This window comes from Fulmarus glacialis, unplaced genomic scaffold (genome assembly GCF_000690835.1).
Source record: "Fulmarus glacialis isolate BGI_N327 unplaced genomic scaffold, ASM69083v1 scaffold2547, whole genome shotgun sequence".
Lineage (NCBI taxonomy): Eukaryota > Metazoa > Chordata > Aves > Procellariiformes > Procellariidae > Fulmarus > Fulmarus glacialis.
In genome coordinates this window covers 88,138-102,768 of record NW_009221157.1, presented here as the reverse complement: position 1 = coordinate 102,768, position 14,631 = coordinate 88,138, and the positions used below count along the sequence as shown (strand labels likewise).

General features: G+C 44.6%; 1 protein-coding gene across 1 annotated transcript in view; it reads left to right on the top strand.

Annotated features, from left to right (window-relative positions):
• SDK1 (sidekick cell adhesion molecule 1) overlaps positions 1-10,483 on the top strand; it is a gene marked incomplete at its 5' end in the record, with an annotated part of 152,876 nt that extends 142,393 nt beyond the window's left edge. Inside the window, 4 exons of the mRNA XM_009580985.1 lie at positions 890-1,027; positions 2,980-3,100; positions 3,323-3,452; positions 10,211-10,483. Coding sequence (XP_009579280.1) covers positions 890-1,027; positions 2,980-3,100; positions 3,323-3,452; positions 10,211-10,483 — 662 coding nt within the window. The remainder of the gene's footprint in view (positions 1-889; positions 1,028-2,979; positions 3,101-3,322; positions 3,453-10,210) is intronic.
• Between the last annotated feature and the right edge of the window lie 4,148 nt (positions 10,484-14,631).

The following is a 14,631-nucleotide window of genomic DNA, read 5'->3' as shown; positions in this document are numbered from 1 at the left end:
GCGAGGGGTTGAAGTTGGTCTCCTGGCATCGCCCATTCCTACCAGGTGTTCTTTTACCTTATGGACTACAGGGAAATTATATACAACTGCTGGCTTGTGCTCCAGCAGTAGCATTTTTTCACAAAGCTGAGGGAATCTGACGAAGAGAATATCACCGCAGGAAAGTAAGAATACTTATTACTTTAAACCAAGACTAGCAAGATAACTCTAGAAAGGGGAAGTTAGTATCATTTTACGTCTCCAATTGAGGTCAAATGGGGTGAAATTACTTGAGATTGCACAAAATCCAGGGAACTGAATTGATACCCATGTGCTGCACATCAGGCTTGGCTAAGCTGATGGGGAAACGGTATAGAGTAGCAGTGAAATGTCGGAAGTTAGAGTTAATAGAGAAGGACACCGAACCAAGTGTACTTTGTTCCCTGGCACTAGCTGTATTTTTCAAAGAGCAACTGAGCAGCATTTTGGTGGGGCAAGCCTCTTAAAAAGTGGAATAATCATGGGTCATGACAGATATATTAGTGGTTCCTTTGACCCAGGGAGTACTAAGCATACGCAGTAGTCAAGGTGTGCGGAGCTGTGGGAAGTAAACCTCCGTCTCTTCACTTGGTGATAACTTCTTCTTAGCTAAGGAATTCTGGAGTGCTGTTCTGGGTATGTGAAAGATGCTTGCGGAGATGTTGGAGCTGTGATATGCTCCTGTTCGGTTTGCCATCTTAGATGTGTCAGAAAGCCCCTTGAAAGTCTGACTGCAGAGTAGACTATGCTATCTCCTTTGAACGCCTCTCTCTCCTGAACAGTATTATAGATGCATTGTTCAGTGTGGGGAAGAAGAGAAAATTTTGAAGGAGCATAAAGAAGAATTGTTATTTGTTTTTTGCTCTTTCAGCACAAACAGAAGCCCCTTTCTACGAGGAGTGGTGGTTTCTGCTGGTGATGGCTCTCTCAAGTCTGATCCTCATCCTCCTGGTGGTGTTTGCATTGGTCCTGCATGGCCAGAGCAAGAAGTACAAGAACTGCAGCACAGGTAAGACTTCGGCTCCATGCTGTATACACACTCTCAAGAGCTGTAGGAATTAGAAATGTCTTCCCTTTGAACCCCTGATTTAATCAGTGTGGACTCTCTTTATAGGTATTTTGTCTGGCAGAAGACTCGGATCTTTCTGCTGTCTGGTTTGGTAGAAATGGCTTTTGCCCATAGCCATAGTGGGCAAAGAGTGCCTGATCTTATCAGATTTTGGATACTAAACAGCCATGGGCTTGGATAGGACAGCATCTGGAAGTCCCAGGGACTGTAGCAAAAGCCAAGGAGTCTGGGTCAAATGCTTGGCAGAAGACTACAAAAAAGGGAATGTCATCATTCCCTGATAGATGGGGAGAAGGAAAAAGGTTCTGCTTTTCCGTGGCTGTACCCAGTGCAAATATTATAGGTCTGTATGTGTGAGGACTATGTCACAACTCCTTTATGTTAAATAGAGTGCCCTGCATCTCACATTCATTCCCTAAGCCAAGCTGCAGTTGCTGGGCTGGGGGCCAAGCAGCTAGGAGGTGTCTTGCTTATCTGGACCTGTTAGACTTTAATGCATAATAAGCATCAAGCTTTGAACTTTCCTTTAGTTACGATTTTTACCAGTCTCCTTTCTGAAAGGAAACAGGAGCTACCTGCTCTATAACTAGGAATGTTAAAATAGTCCCCTTTCAAAGCATTTAGGTCTTGAGCTCTGAATATTGTTTTTACCTTTTCTTCTCCTTACGTGATGAAGTCCTGGAAGGGCTGTTCACACATATATTTCTCTGATAGCCTTCTCAACCTCCAGCAAGAAATTTCTCTGATGCCAGGAGGTGCCAAAAAAGGCACATTAATGAGTAGGATCAGGTGGATGGGTCTTTGCACTACCCATTCTTAGGCATTAATGTAATGAAGGAGTCTTCCAGGCAGTATTTAGTAATTCAGTCCCAAAGCGAAGATCTTTTCTTTCTTCATAATTCACTTCTAACAAGTGTTAGAAAATCAGATTTCAGTCCCATGAGATATAAGATGTATGAATACCGTAGCATTTTACCAAGTTAATACTATTACATATTTGTATGCATAGCTCATAGGAAATCTCTCATCTTCTTAGTTTTGCTCTGTGTTTGCAGGACAGACATGAAAAGACAGGTCTGACCTGCACTGTCAGATATCAGTGTTCACACTGAGTCTTAATGTAGCACTGAAATTGAAGCTGAAGATAAAGTACCTGTCTGCTGCAAAGTGGCAATATGCAACCGGTCCTTCTCCCTGGGACACGGGCTGAGCTCACACCTTTGGGGATTACAAAGAATGAGCATGGGAGAGAATAAGCTCTTGCTGTATTTGATCACAAGAAATAATATACTTTGCTGTATTTTCCCTTTTCTTTCAGTCCCCTGTCCTTTTCCCTGCCTTACATTGTCCAGTGATTTCTCACATCTATATCTTATGCTCGTTACGGCTCTGACATCTTTTTCCCATTTGCTATCCACTTAGCCTTTCTCTTGCTTTCTTTCCTGCCTTTTTTTTTTTTAATTCCTTTTACTCTTTTTCTGCCTTTCCTAGTTTTACTTTTGCTTGCTTTGCTTCAGTCAGCATGAACGGGATTCACAGCACCTGATTTAAGACATCTTCAGTGGCCACCTGAATTAGTCACCTGGTTTCTATTTATAGTCAAAAGACAAGAATAAGCACTTTTGGAGCACAGTTCATCTGTGCTATTTTAGATACTTAGAGTCATCCATCCATGACTCCTTCTTTCCCCTCTTTTGGCTCCTTCTGCCCATTCACACTCCTGATAAGCTCCTCTCCTTCACTCTGTTCTCATTTGCCAGTAAGAAAGGTAAAGAGATTTTCAAATAATTCATGATATCATAAAACACAAAGAAGGAAAAGTCAGCTCTTACAGTTGTATTTGGGTGAAAAGTGTCTTTGTTTCAGCTGAATCTTTCATTGCCTGGCTCCAGGTAAAACCATCTCCAATGTGGAAGAGTCGGTCACCCTGGATAACGGAGGCTTCACTGCTCTGGAGCTCAACAGCAGACACCTGAACATCAAGAGCACCTTCTCAAAGAAGAATGGAACCAGGTAAGAAGCTGGGAACACCGCGCTCTTGGAAATGGCTTTTTATCTAGCTTCAAGCAACTGTTAAACAGGCAAAGGGGAGAGACTGTTGTCTGGAGGATCTAGGGAGGACTTCAATGCCCGAGTCACTGTCCCAGGCTGTGATTCTGGCTTCTAAGCATGATTTGATTGTGTCATTTCAGAGAAATGACAACATCCCATACATTCACCCTTTACGTTTCCTAGGTCTCCTCCTCGCCCAAGCCCAGGTGGGCTGCACTACTCTGATGAGGATATCTGCAACAAGTACAACGGAGCTGTGCTGACCGAGGGCTTGGGCCTCAACGAGAAGCCCTTAGAAGTGTCGGAGTCGGAGGTAAGGGTTTCCCTTTGCCTTGCCAAATGTTGCCCAGTCACTGCAGACATTCATTTCCCTGCGGAATCCTGGCAAGTCTTTGAAGTCCCAATCCCATACCTGCATTATACTGTGTTGTCATGGTTTGTCTGTCTTGGGGACTTTAAAATGTCCAATTCACCGGGCTGTTCGCATCGCATCTTAAAATTAAAATGTCAAAGGAAAGAATGACAAGCGGGATCCAGCCAGGGCAGATTCTGGACCTGGCCTTGGCAGATATTCACAGTTTTCCGCTGTTACATAGAAAGACGAGTGCGGTCAGTCAGCCAGTGTGTGCTGACCTCTCTGGAAGGGGCTGCACATCCCCTTCCGCCTGTGGGCTGCAAACTCGGAGCGCTTTTGGGAAAATGTAATATGCTGCAAAATAATCAGCTGGCTGCAGCTACCCTCTGGATGAGGTTTGAAGGTGGGACACACTTTGGATTGTTGCACTGACTGAGGTATAGGATGTGGTTTGAAGTTTTCACAGTGCCTTTTTTAGATAGCTACAGCGAACACCAAGATTCAGAAGAGTGGTCTTGAGTGGTGATGACTGCTGCCTCAGTTACAGAGGGAATGAGTAACGTGGCCGTGGCTGTGAGAGCCCAGCATTCGGGTTTCTGAACACCCCAGCCTGCAGCCTTAGTCTAACTCACGAGAAGCCTTCTGCTTGGGTTGCCTTTAGACTCTGTTCTCCAAGGAAGGTGGGTGTACGCTGGCATTATCTACCTGGCAGTGCTTCATCTTGTGTCTTATATCCCCTTTAAGAAGAAGGAAAGTGCTTGTGGTCTGTACAAGTCCAACAGTGGCCAGGGGTGAATAGAGAGACTTCAAGGGAAATCCAGAAAGGTAAATCTGTCTCTAAAATTGTGTGTTGTCAGCTGAGATCCTGACAAATCTGAACCGACAGCTCAAGAAGCGAGCAGTGGGCCAAACCACTCCAAACCTGACCCCTCCAGCAAGTATAAATCAAGAGCAGCAAGTAGTGAAAGAAGATGACAGTTTTCATCTGTAGCTTTTCTGCACCTGCAGCTACAGCTGCTTTTCCTGGTTACCTAGCTCTCACCTCCTGTTAATTACCACGGACAGCCTGCTGCTTTGTGCTGCCCTGTGGCCGACCCGTCATGCAGGCAGCTTTCCTTGGTGTAGCTCGAGCTGCTGTCTGTGCAATGCACAAGCGTTACCCTCCAGATTAAACCCGTAGTGCTTTGGTCACGTCACTGTAACAACCCAGCATTAAACCTGTCATTAAAACAGTTTGCTGAGCATGATCATGAATTTAGCACTGGCACCTTTTGACATTAATTTCAATGCCCCATGTGGTATTTCCTGGTAATGCGCAAAAGTCTACTTGCAGGGTGTCATTACTGCCTTCTATACGCACTGTTTGTACAACATAGAAGAAAGTGATTTTTATTTTTTTTCTCAGGCTATTATTAATGTTATTTATTTACTGGGTATTGCAGTCAAGCCTGAAGGTCTCAGTTGAGATTCTAGTGTTTTTGTGAATCTGTGTGTGTATGTGAGTATGTGAACAAAACACACGTCCTATTTTTCCTTGGGGCTTAGATATGCAGCGCTTCCATATAATGTCTTTGATGCTTGGGTTTTTTTGTAGCGGGGAGTGCTTTTAGGCATGAAATGTTAATACGCTCCCAGTAGAGGTAGCAATAGGACATGCTGCCTTTTGATCAGCCTGAAAATACTGTTTACGTTGGCTGGTACAGACAGGAGGTGAGGGTGGGTTGGGGCAGAGGTAGGTATAGATGTTTGACCACTCTCTTTTCAAGTATTCCTGTACCTATTAGCTCTTCCTGTTTGTCTTTTCTGTTCTTTTTGTTTCTATTCTCAAAGGAGATCTTAACAGACAAGCTCTGTTTTCCGAGACTTTCCGAATTTCCATCTCTCTTAGCAGGCAGAGATATTTCCCGTTATATGAAGAGTTAAAGATATCTTTTTATTTAAGAGCTCTACACAGGTTTGGTCCTCTGCAGCAAAAGGGGGTCCTGATGCTGTTTTCCTCTAATACATCTTTGCATGGATCTCAAATTCCACTTAATACAATGCACGTAATGCTTTTGCTTTCAACCCGTGTGTCATGTTGTTGCTGCTTATTCTTACCCCTGTTGCCTGAGGTGTCAAGATTTTATATGGAAAAGAAGGAAGCTCACTGGCTTCAAGTCTCATGGGGTTTACTGAACATGAAGAAGTCTGCGAGAAACTCTCGGGCTGACTGACTGCACTTACAACACAGCGGCCTGGGAGCCTTCCTCCGAGCTGCCTCCTGATGAGGAGAGCAAGAGAGAAACAAAGAAAATCGAGCAGACCAAGCAGTAGTCTTAATATTCATAAATCAAGTGGTTAACTTACTCCATGCCATGAAAGCCAAGCACCAGTACCGTTAATGAGGTTAAAGTAGTTTAATTGGCAGGTATGGAGCAAGAGAGTGTGAAGAGTGTAATTTCTAAATGATTAATAATAATAGGCTTTTAGATAATGAGTCAAGTGGACGAGGCTCTGGACAGCTAATCTGAAGAAACTTGGTGTTCACCATGTACAGAAATCTGATGACATATCTGCCGTGTCATCCAGCCATGGAAGAGCATTTTTAGAGGAGGGGAGGAGAGGGTGGTGTCTGTTTGTTTGTTTGTTCTCACATGTCCTTACGGTCTCCCAAAAACTGTTTTCGGGAGAGAATATTCTCACAGATTGCCCACGTTATCAGTCAGTGCTGAATGCTGGCAATGCTCTGGTCTTCCCAGCTGCTCACTGCAGTCTGACTGACTTTTGCTTTCTCGGCTCTGTAGGAAGATATTATAAATTTTCACTTAACACTTAATAGGGAATATGGTTTAACTTGTTTCCAGTAAAGTTCTTCAATGATTTTGACAAGTTGGGCACCATGTGGAAACCAGCTGCAGGTGACACATAAGTAAGCAAGGGTTCCTGTGTCCGGAGAAATCTTTTTGCATGCTAGATTACCTTGTCTCTTTTACAGCATATTCATTCCATATCAACCAAAAGAAACTGCTGCCATCTACATTTTTAGAAATAATCTCATAAGGTTGTTTCTTATGCAGTCATGTTAGAAAAAAAAAAAGATAATTGGCACTATTTTCAAATTTCCCATTGACTAAGCTAGCCAATTCTGGTCGCTGACTTGCCTCTGAACAGCACTTGTGCATTTTGTGCTATCAATAAAATACTTACACAGGGTCTCATTTTCTGTATTTGTTGGTTCATAGGCATCCATGCACCTTTGGTTGACAGTCTGTAATGTCACCGCACACCCAATCACGCCCCAGCCTATGGAGGTTTCCAAGGTAACAAAGCCACCGCCACATGGAAGGGAGAAAACTGAAAATAAAGTAAAAAGCCCTGCAGCATTTCTATTTACTCAACAGTTTTAAAACCACTAAAAAGTAATCCTCTAGTATAAGCTGTCTGTATTGTCATGCAAAACAGGTTTATCTTGCTACTGCTTGATTTTCATCAAGGAGAGGAATGTGGGACAGAGGATGTGGCGCAGGGGGATGTGGGACCGCAGTTTAGAGAATCCCTTGCTGGAAAGGGTGGTTATTAGTCCCTTGCTCAGAGCAGACCCTAGAAGATGCTCTAGAAACATGGATGGAATTGTCGGTTCCTGCCTGTTCTGAAGGAAACACAAAGAAAACACGTTGTATCGACACTAATAAGTAAGTTATCCTTTCCAGCATCAGTGCTAATGATGGTGAAAGGCTGAAGTTAGTGCAGCTATATATGTTTCATGAAAGTCGCTTCTGAAAGGCACTGGCCTTATTTACACCAAATTAGTGTTCTCTTTCAGTTGGTATAATGAACTAATTAGTAGACAGATTATCAGCAGGTGGTATTGTTTTAAATTCCCTCTTTCTGTTCATGGCAAGTCCAAGTGACACTGTATTTCAAATGGCAGCAGCCCATCTAAAAGTGTTCCCAGTATTTTTCCTCTTTATTATGTTGATTTCTGGCAATCTCGGAAGAACTTGGCTTAGGTACAGAAATCATATTAGTTTTGTGGGTGAGTATATTTCTGCTAGCGATGGACAGAAATCAAGTGGCTGCATCAGTGTTATTATACCTATCAAGTCATGTGTCGGTCTTCTGGATACAGCTTCTTCTCAGCATTTCTTCTTAGAGCTTTCAGCCTTTTAGTTGTCTTTATGTTTATATATGTCTGTGAGGACATCAGGAAGACTAGTAAGGAGCCACTAGAAATTTGTGGGGTTTTTTCTTCTTATGGTTATGACACTTCAACTCAGCTGTGATCCATCTTTTCAGCAGGGGTTTGTTTCTTTGGGGGGTGGCTGAGCATGTCCGAGTCTGTAAGAGTGATGGTGGGTTGGGGAAGGAGTCAGCAGGCATGGCAAGGGCTGTGGTAGCATTGTGCCTTTGATGGAGGGAGCACATCCATGATCGCTAGAGGAGTTCACACCTTCAGGTGCTGCATCTGGTGAGTGATCCATAACCACCTGCCTCTGCTCAGGATGTAGAGGCTTTTCTTCTGGATGCCCACATCATCTCCCAGCTTCCCAGGCACTTTTTACCTTAACATTAGATGAAGGAGCTGCAGCAGAATGTTTGGAGATGTAGGCTGGTGTAAAGTGCAACACCTTGATTCTTGATCAGGACAGAGGAAACCTGTTTGGGGATCTTTTGGTCTGCAGGTAACGTTGGTTGCTTCTGCAGCTGAGGACCAGCATGCCTGAGCTACTGCTGCCCGCTGCCGTGCCCTGCCATGCTGCCGCATCTGCGGTGGTCAGAGGCACTCTTGCTGGAGCCCCTTACAAAAATAGACAGGGCAGTGCTGGCAGGATGTTCCCCGCAGCGGTGCCAAGACTGTGGAGCTGCTCTCCGCACCCACTGGCTGCGAAGCGGTGCAAATCTGGGGATATTCCAGGTATGCCGCAAAACCCACCTGTTTCAGGAAGGTCTTTGGAGGGAGTCGGCTGTTGGCTTCCTGAGGCTGGCAGCTGGTGCAAAGGAGCGTTTTTCTGGGAGATAGACTTGCTGAGTTCCTTCTGGAATAACTATTAAATGCTGATAGGGTTTTGTTGTAATATTAATTACGTGCCAAGGCTCCTGAAGCTTTGCGTTCTTAAAATAATCAAACAGTACGTAGTTCTGAAAGAGCCAAAGCATGGTTAACAGTGGAAGGGAAATTTTGCAAAGCTGTAATTCTGCTCAGACTGTTGGAAAACTCTGGGAAAAATTTCTCAGCCCTGTCCATCACCCTCTGTGCTGGAAAATGGGCACGAAATAGCATCGAAGCAGCTATCTAAGCAGAGAAGTGGGATGATGGATGCGGTGCCCTTTTCAAACGATGGTTCGCAAGGCATTTGAGGATTGTTCTTCAGAGACCATTAAAAAGGAGCTTTAGAGGAGGAGAGACTAGTTGTGTGGCAGACAGGATCAAGAAGGATGAGTGTTTGCTGTGTGGTGTCATAGATCAGAACGATACCAACCTTTTGAAACTAATTGCAGCAACTAACAGTTACAAGCTACACTTGCCCATCTCTCTCGTATGTCTTAGGCAGCTACTACTTTGATATTTAATTGCCTTTAGAATCGGCTATGCAGATTATCAGGGGGGAATAAAAAGGAATAAAAGCTTTTGCGTGCTCGAGCCAGAGATTTTGAGAGAAGGCGTGAGATATGGAAATGACTGGGTAAATGTTTGTGTGCTGCATGGGATATGGCTGTTATTGCTGGGAACGTTAGTGCAAACAGAAGGAAAATGTGTGCTTGGATACCGTGGCCAAGGCTTTGCCATGGTCTCTGTACTCGGAGGAGATGTAGGAGCCCTCTGTGATTCCTCCAGCTGTATCGCAGCAGCAGTACTTCAGAGGAGGGGCAGATGCACAAAGCTTATCTGGTTACCTCTCGGTAGAGCTCCTGCTCGATATTGATATGAGCTTTGAAGCTATCCAGACACTGTGCATAAATGTTTCAAGGGGTAAGATCTGCTCTGAGCACAGGGCTGTGCCTGAACCATCCCAAGAAAGCAACCCCTCCTGCCTGGCAGTTCTTCTTTTCCAGATTTTGCGTTGTCTTTCTTCTGTCGCCGCTGGTTGTGCCCATTGTTGTACCGCCAATAATCAGCTGGAACATACAGATAGAGTTGTCTGCCTGAAAAAAAATGCTATTTTGCTTAATTCCCTTTCAGTAATATAACTAATTTTCAATACTTAACAGGGCTTGCAAGCTAACTCCAGAGTACTATGCAGGTGGCCTGGTCTGACCACCGCAAACAGCAGCACGTCTGGCTAACCGCAGTGTGTCTGCGTGGAAGACGTTCTTTCTGTCCTTGCATCAGGAGGGGGATTCTCAATTGTAATTGCAATCTTTTTGGTTATGGGATTGAAAGCTGTTGGGTTTCCTATGACGTCTCTACACTTCCCTGCATCGTGTCAAAATAGGAACTCCTAGCTCCCGCCGCAGCGTTCTGCAGTGAATTAGAAGGGATTTCTTTGTGTCTCTTATTGCCAGCATTCGTCGGGGGACTCTCCCTCTAGCAGCAAAGCCTGGCTAAACCAGAGCACAGCGCTTTTCTACAGTCCAGCATGTATTACACCTCGACTACAAACCATCCCACCCTAAAATTACAGCTTTCGTCAGCTGGTGATATTAAACTTGTCTCTAATTTCCTTTAGGGTGGAACAGGCTAAATCATAGATGCTAATGGCTGATTTTTTTTTTTTTTTCCTCCTCTCACGCTCCAGGCCACTGACTCGGATTATGAAGACGAGTTGCCAAAGCACTCCTTTGTGAACCATTACATGAGTGACCCCACGTACTACAACTCATGGAAGCGGCAGCAGAAAGGGGTGAAGCCCCCGGCATCCTATAGATACGAGGAGTGTGCCGCCGGCGAGACAGAACCCTATTTCCAGACTGTCATCACGACACAGAGCTCAGGAGGGGTGTACACCCCAACAGGACAGCCCGCGCCCGGCTCCCGGACTCCAGTGACAGGGTTCTCCTCCTTCGTCTGAGACGGGGCTGGAGGACACAGCCCAACCACCGGCGGCACTTGGAGGGCCCCGTCGCAGTGACTGTGTGTGTGCGTCACCGGTGCGGTGAACTGTGGGTAACTTCTCTATCAGGGTAGAAACGGATGGGAACACGAATGGGGCTGGGTTTTTTTTTTTTTCTGAAGACAATCAACTCTCAAAATATGGAGCTGAACTAGCTGAACCTTTGTTTAAAAAAAAAAAAAAAAGGAATTCTGAAAAGTGATGATTTTAACCACTTGTGAATAGTAGGGGTTTTTTAACCGCTTTTTGTAACACTGCTTCAGGAAGCAGCTCCCATGCCCTTCTCTTCCCTCTTTCTTTCTCTCCCCTCCTCCTGCCCCCTGTTCCCAAACAAGGAGGTGAATTCCCTAGATGCAATGAGTGACTTTGTGATGTGATTTGAAGAGAAAACATAAAATCTCCCAGGCTCCTTTTTCTTCCTTTTTCTCTACTTTTTTTTTCCCTTTTTAATTTTTCCCTCTCATCAAGGTCAAGTCGGAAAATATAGAAAAGGGGCAAATTTTTATGTGAAAAGCAGACACCTCCTCCCTCCTCATTGTTGCTCCCCACATTAGGAGCACTGGCTGATCAACTTAGGCTCAGATGTGTCACTCTGTCCGCTCTAGGCTCACTACTGGTGTATTTATACTGAATTACTGACCTGCTTTTCTTTCTTGTTCAAATGGGACCTGCTGCATTCTTTAAATATTCCAACTCCAGGGCTTTTAGAAGAGGAGATGGCTCAAAAGAGCACTGTAGGCAGCAGTGGGTGAAGCAAGTGGGAAGAATGCAAGGTCAGTTTATTTTTGGTGTGGCTCTAATCCTCCCTCCTGGACTGCATGTGCCATTTAAATCAGTCATTTTTTTAAAAGCCAAAGGACACAACCCAGCAAGCCAGAGGAATCTTTCAATTAAGATTGCAGTGACAAGCTAGAGAGTCTACTAATTGATGAGGTTTTTGATCATCAAAGTTATCCTGCCCTGTCAATAGAAGTTGAGCATCCTCTCACCCAGACTCTGCAGTGCTGCTTACTGGTCTGTAAAAAAGTACACGGTAGCTGAGTTTGATTTTATTTTTTTAGTACAAAGACATGTCACACAGACTGGGTGAGTTTTGGTGTCCACAGGTGCCTTTTATTGATTCTTCAGCTTCATATCTGGGAGAAGCAACAAAGTGTCTCCAAATAAAGCTAACCAGGTTTTTCAAGCATTAGGGTCATGAATTACTTTGTGCACTTTTACAGGCTGCTTTGTGCACTTGAAGTCTTTGGAAAGAAGAGAGGGGATTTTTAGTTTATTTTCTATCCTTTTGTATAGCTCCCTTTTTGTTTTCTTCTTTTCTATCCTTTTCCTGAGTCTATCATGTTTAGCAGCAAGTTGTTTGCTCACAAGGATGTTGTCAGGGGTTTAAAGAACCTAAGTCCAGCCCTTGGACTTAGCAACAGTCCTGGATCACCAGACTTTTTACTGCAAGAGTTTGAAAGATGAATTTGGAAGTAGGCAAATCCTTACCACTCCAGTGTCTGGCATTTCCTCCCAGGTGGATGTAGGTCAGCCAGGAAAATTGGTATCCTGCTGCTTGCTAATGTCCCATCAGGGTGCGTGTGGGCACTGTTCTCATTGCAAATTCTCCCTGTCCCCTCTGGAGATGTGTGGGACAGCTGTGGCACTGGGTGGTGGTGTCTTCAAGGCAGATTGTTGAAACCAACCTGGTTGGGGGCTGCCTGTTCTTGCCCATGGGGGCCTCTTAGAAGTAGCCTGGTGGCACCTCACCTGAACAGGTGAGGTCCAAGGGCAAGCTCAGCCCTGCTGTCACCTTTCTTCTTGGACAGGGCAAACAATCTCAGAACTGCTTTTACTCTTTGGCACTGCCTCTGAGCACTGCTGGTCTTGGTGCATACAGATTCTGGATAGCTTTGGCACTGGATTGCTGTTCCTGTCCAAAGGCTCCAGAAAGAAAAAGTTCAAAACCAAAAACTTTAAGGGCTTTTGAGTTTGGGATAATGATTCACAGCTCATTAGATAGCAAGGGATGTGCAAAGGCACGGGCTGGAGCCAAAACCCTGTGAGCCATCCCCCTCTGTGCACCTGGACAGGATGTGTGTGGGATGGAGAAGGGGCTCCAAAGAGGATGACGGGGAGCTTACTGTGAAGAGGAATGCAAAGCAAACGAAAAACCCACTGCCTTCTGTGCACTTTGACTGTTCTCTTAAGCCATATGGACTTTGCTTTAATTACTGAACTGACAAAAATTTGTTTGCAGTCTGAGTTTTTTGTTTCTTAGACAAAATTATCTACGTGACTTTCTGATTTGTTTTTTTTCTCCTTTGTTACTTTCTGCATCAGATTACGTATTTTAAACACCTTATTTTATATACATGTGACATAGCAATGCAATTGCTGTTGGAATTTTAATGGCGCTTACCCAACAGGTATGAGAGGGAGTGCTACAGGAGGAGCTTTTCAAGGACCACTAAGGACTTAGGGATGTAGATTAGTAGCAAGTAGATCAAACACTGAAGAGCTTGCTCCAAAGGAAAGCGTAGTGCGAGTAGCTCCATATCTCCTGAATATTGCCAGATCTGAATTGGTGTAAGGTGCAGTTACTCCCTGGGGCTGACCTGATACCACATTGAGCAAAAAAGCAAGGAAATCATGGGGAGTAAAGGAAATGGACTCTGTGGCCACTGCTCCACTGAAGGACAACATGGGGAGCAGCACGATCTATACAAAGCAAGGAGAAGAGACTATTCCTTTTTTCTCAGAGCCATCTGCAACTAAAAAGCCTGAGCTTGCTGAGGGCCTGCTGAGTTGGCTGTATGGCCCTTTTCTTCTGACTGCTGCCAAAATAACAGCTTAGGTGTGATTCCTTTAGGACCTGTTGATCCGAACAAGGGTATTTCTGTTCCATTCCAGTCCACACTATTGTCACTCTCGGTTTGGTTTTGTTTAAGAATTGGCTTTTCTTACATGTGGGTTTATTTTACTTAGGCAATTGCAGAGCGTGGAAGCGCGCTGTCCTGCTCACCCCTAAGGTGAGCACGGGATATGTGTTCTGCTGCCCAGGGTCCTGTATAGCTACATGCATGATGCCTGTGCCTTCTTGTTAGCATGCTGTACTTGTAAAATATGATTAATGGGTAGGTTTTATTTACCTCAGATATCAGGTAAATTGTTCTATCTGGAAGGAAACACTCCATCATTTGGCAAGAAAGCTCTCTTTCATAGCTGTAATCTTTGGGAATCACAGCCTTGAAATATGACTTTTAAACAGTAGTTGTCGTGTTACAATAACTTCACCCATCAAATCCATTTCTGTTTCCATCTTCCTGTTTAGAACAGTCTTGGAAAATGAAGGCTTATATTTAAAATGCATTCTTAGGATATTTTGTTTGTATTTATTTATTTACTTTCCCATGTTTCTTAGGTCTCTTGGTGGCTGTTACTAAAAAATAAAAACAACTTCATGAAATGACCAAGGGAGACATTTCAGGGAACAGTTTAATAGGAGCTCATTTTTCATGCAATAGCCATGGAAGTATCCAATTTTCAGCAGGGAAAAAAGTGCCCAAGTCTTCACCCCCCTCCCAGGGTTGAGATGACACCAGCCACCACCGTCAGCGATGCTCCCAGCACTCCCAACGGCTCCGAACCTCAGGTTGTCCCTATCATAAATCACGTGCAAAAGTGCATGTGATTGAAGGAGCTGTACTGTTCCAGTCCACTCTAATGGAGCATTTTATCCCCCAAAAGTCCGTATTGCACGTGGTGTGTCCCCCACCCTTGGGTTGGAGTATTTTCCATTCCCATCTTTTAATGCTCCAGTGCTGGTGCACGACCAGTGCAGCCCGGGTGTGAGCGGCAGCAGTGAGAAGGGACAGGAGAGGGCACTGTTTTACTTTCATCGGTGACAGTCTCTTTTTCCCCACCCTGGGAGTCACCCGTGTGAAACCCCTTCATGGGAGGGCAGGGAGAAGCGAGAGCACAAGAGAGCAAAGGGTTTCATCAGCATTTACTAAAGGAATCACGCTGTGGCCAGCAATCCCACTTTTGGAAGCAGTTGGCATTACTGGACAGAAGAAAAAAAACATACAGAAAAAGAAACTAATCCATTACCCAAAAGGATT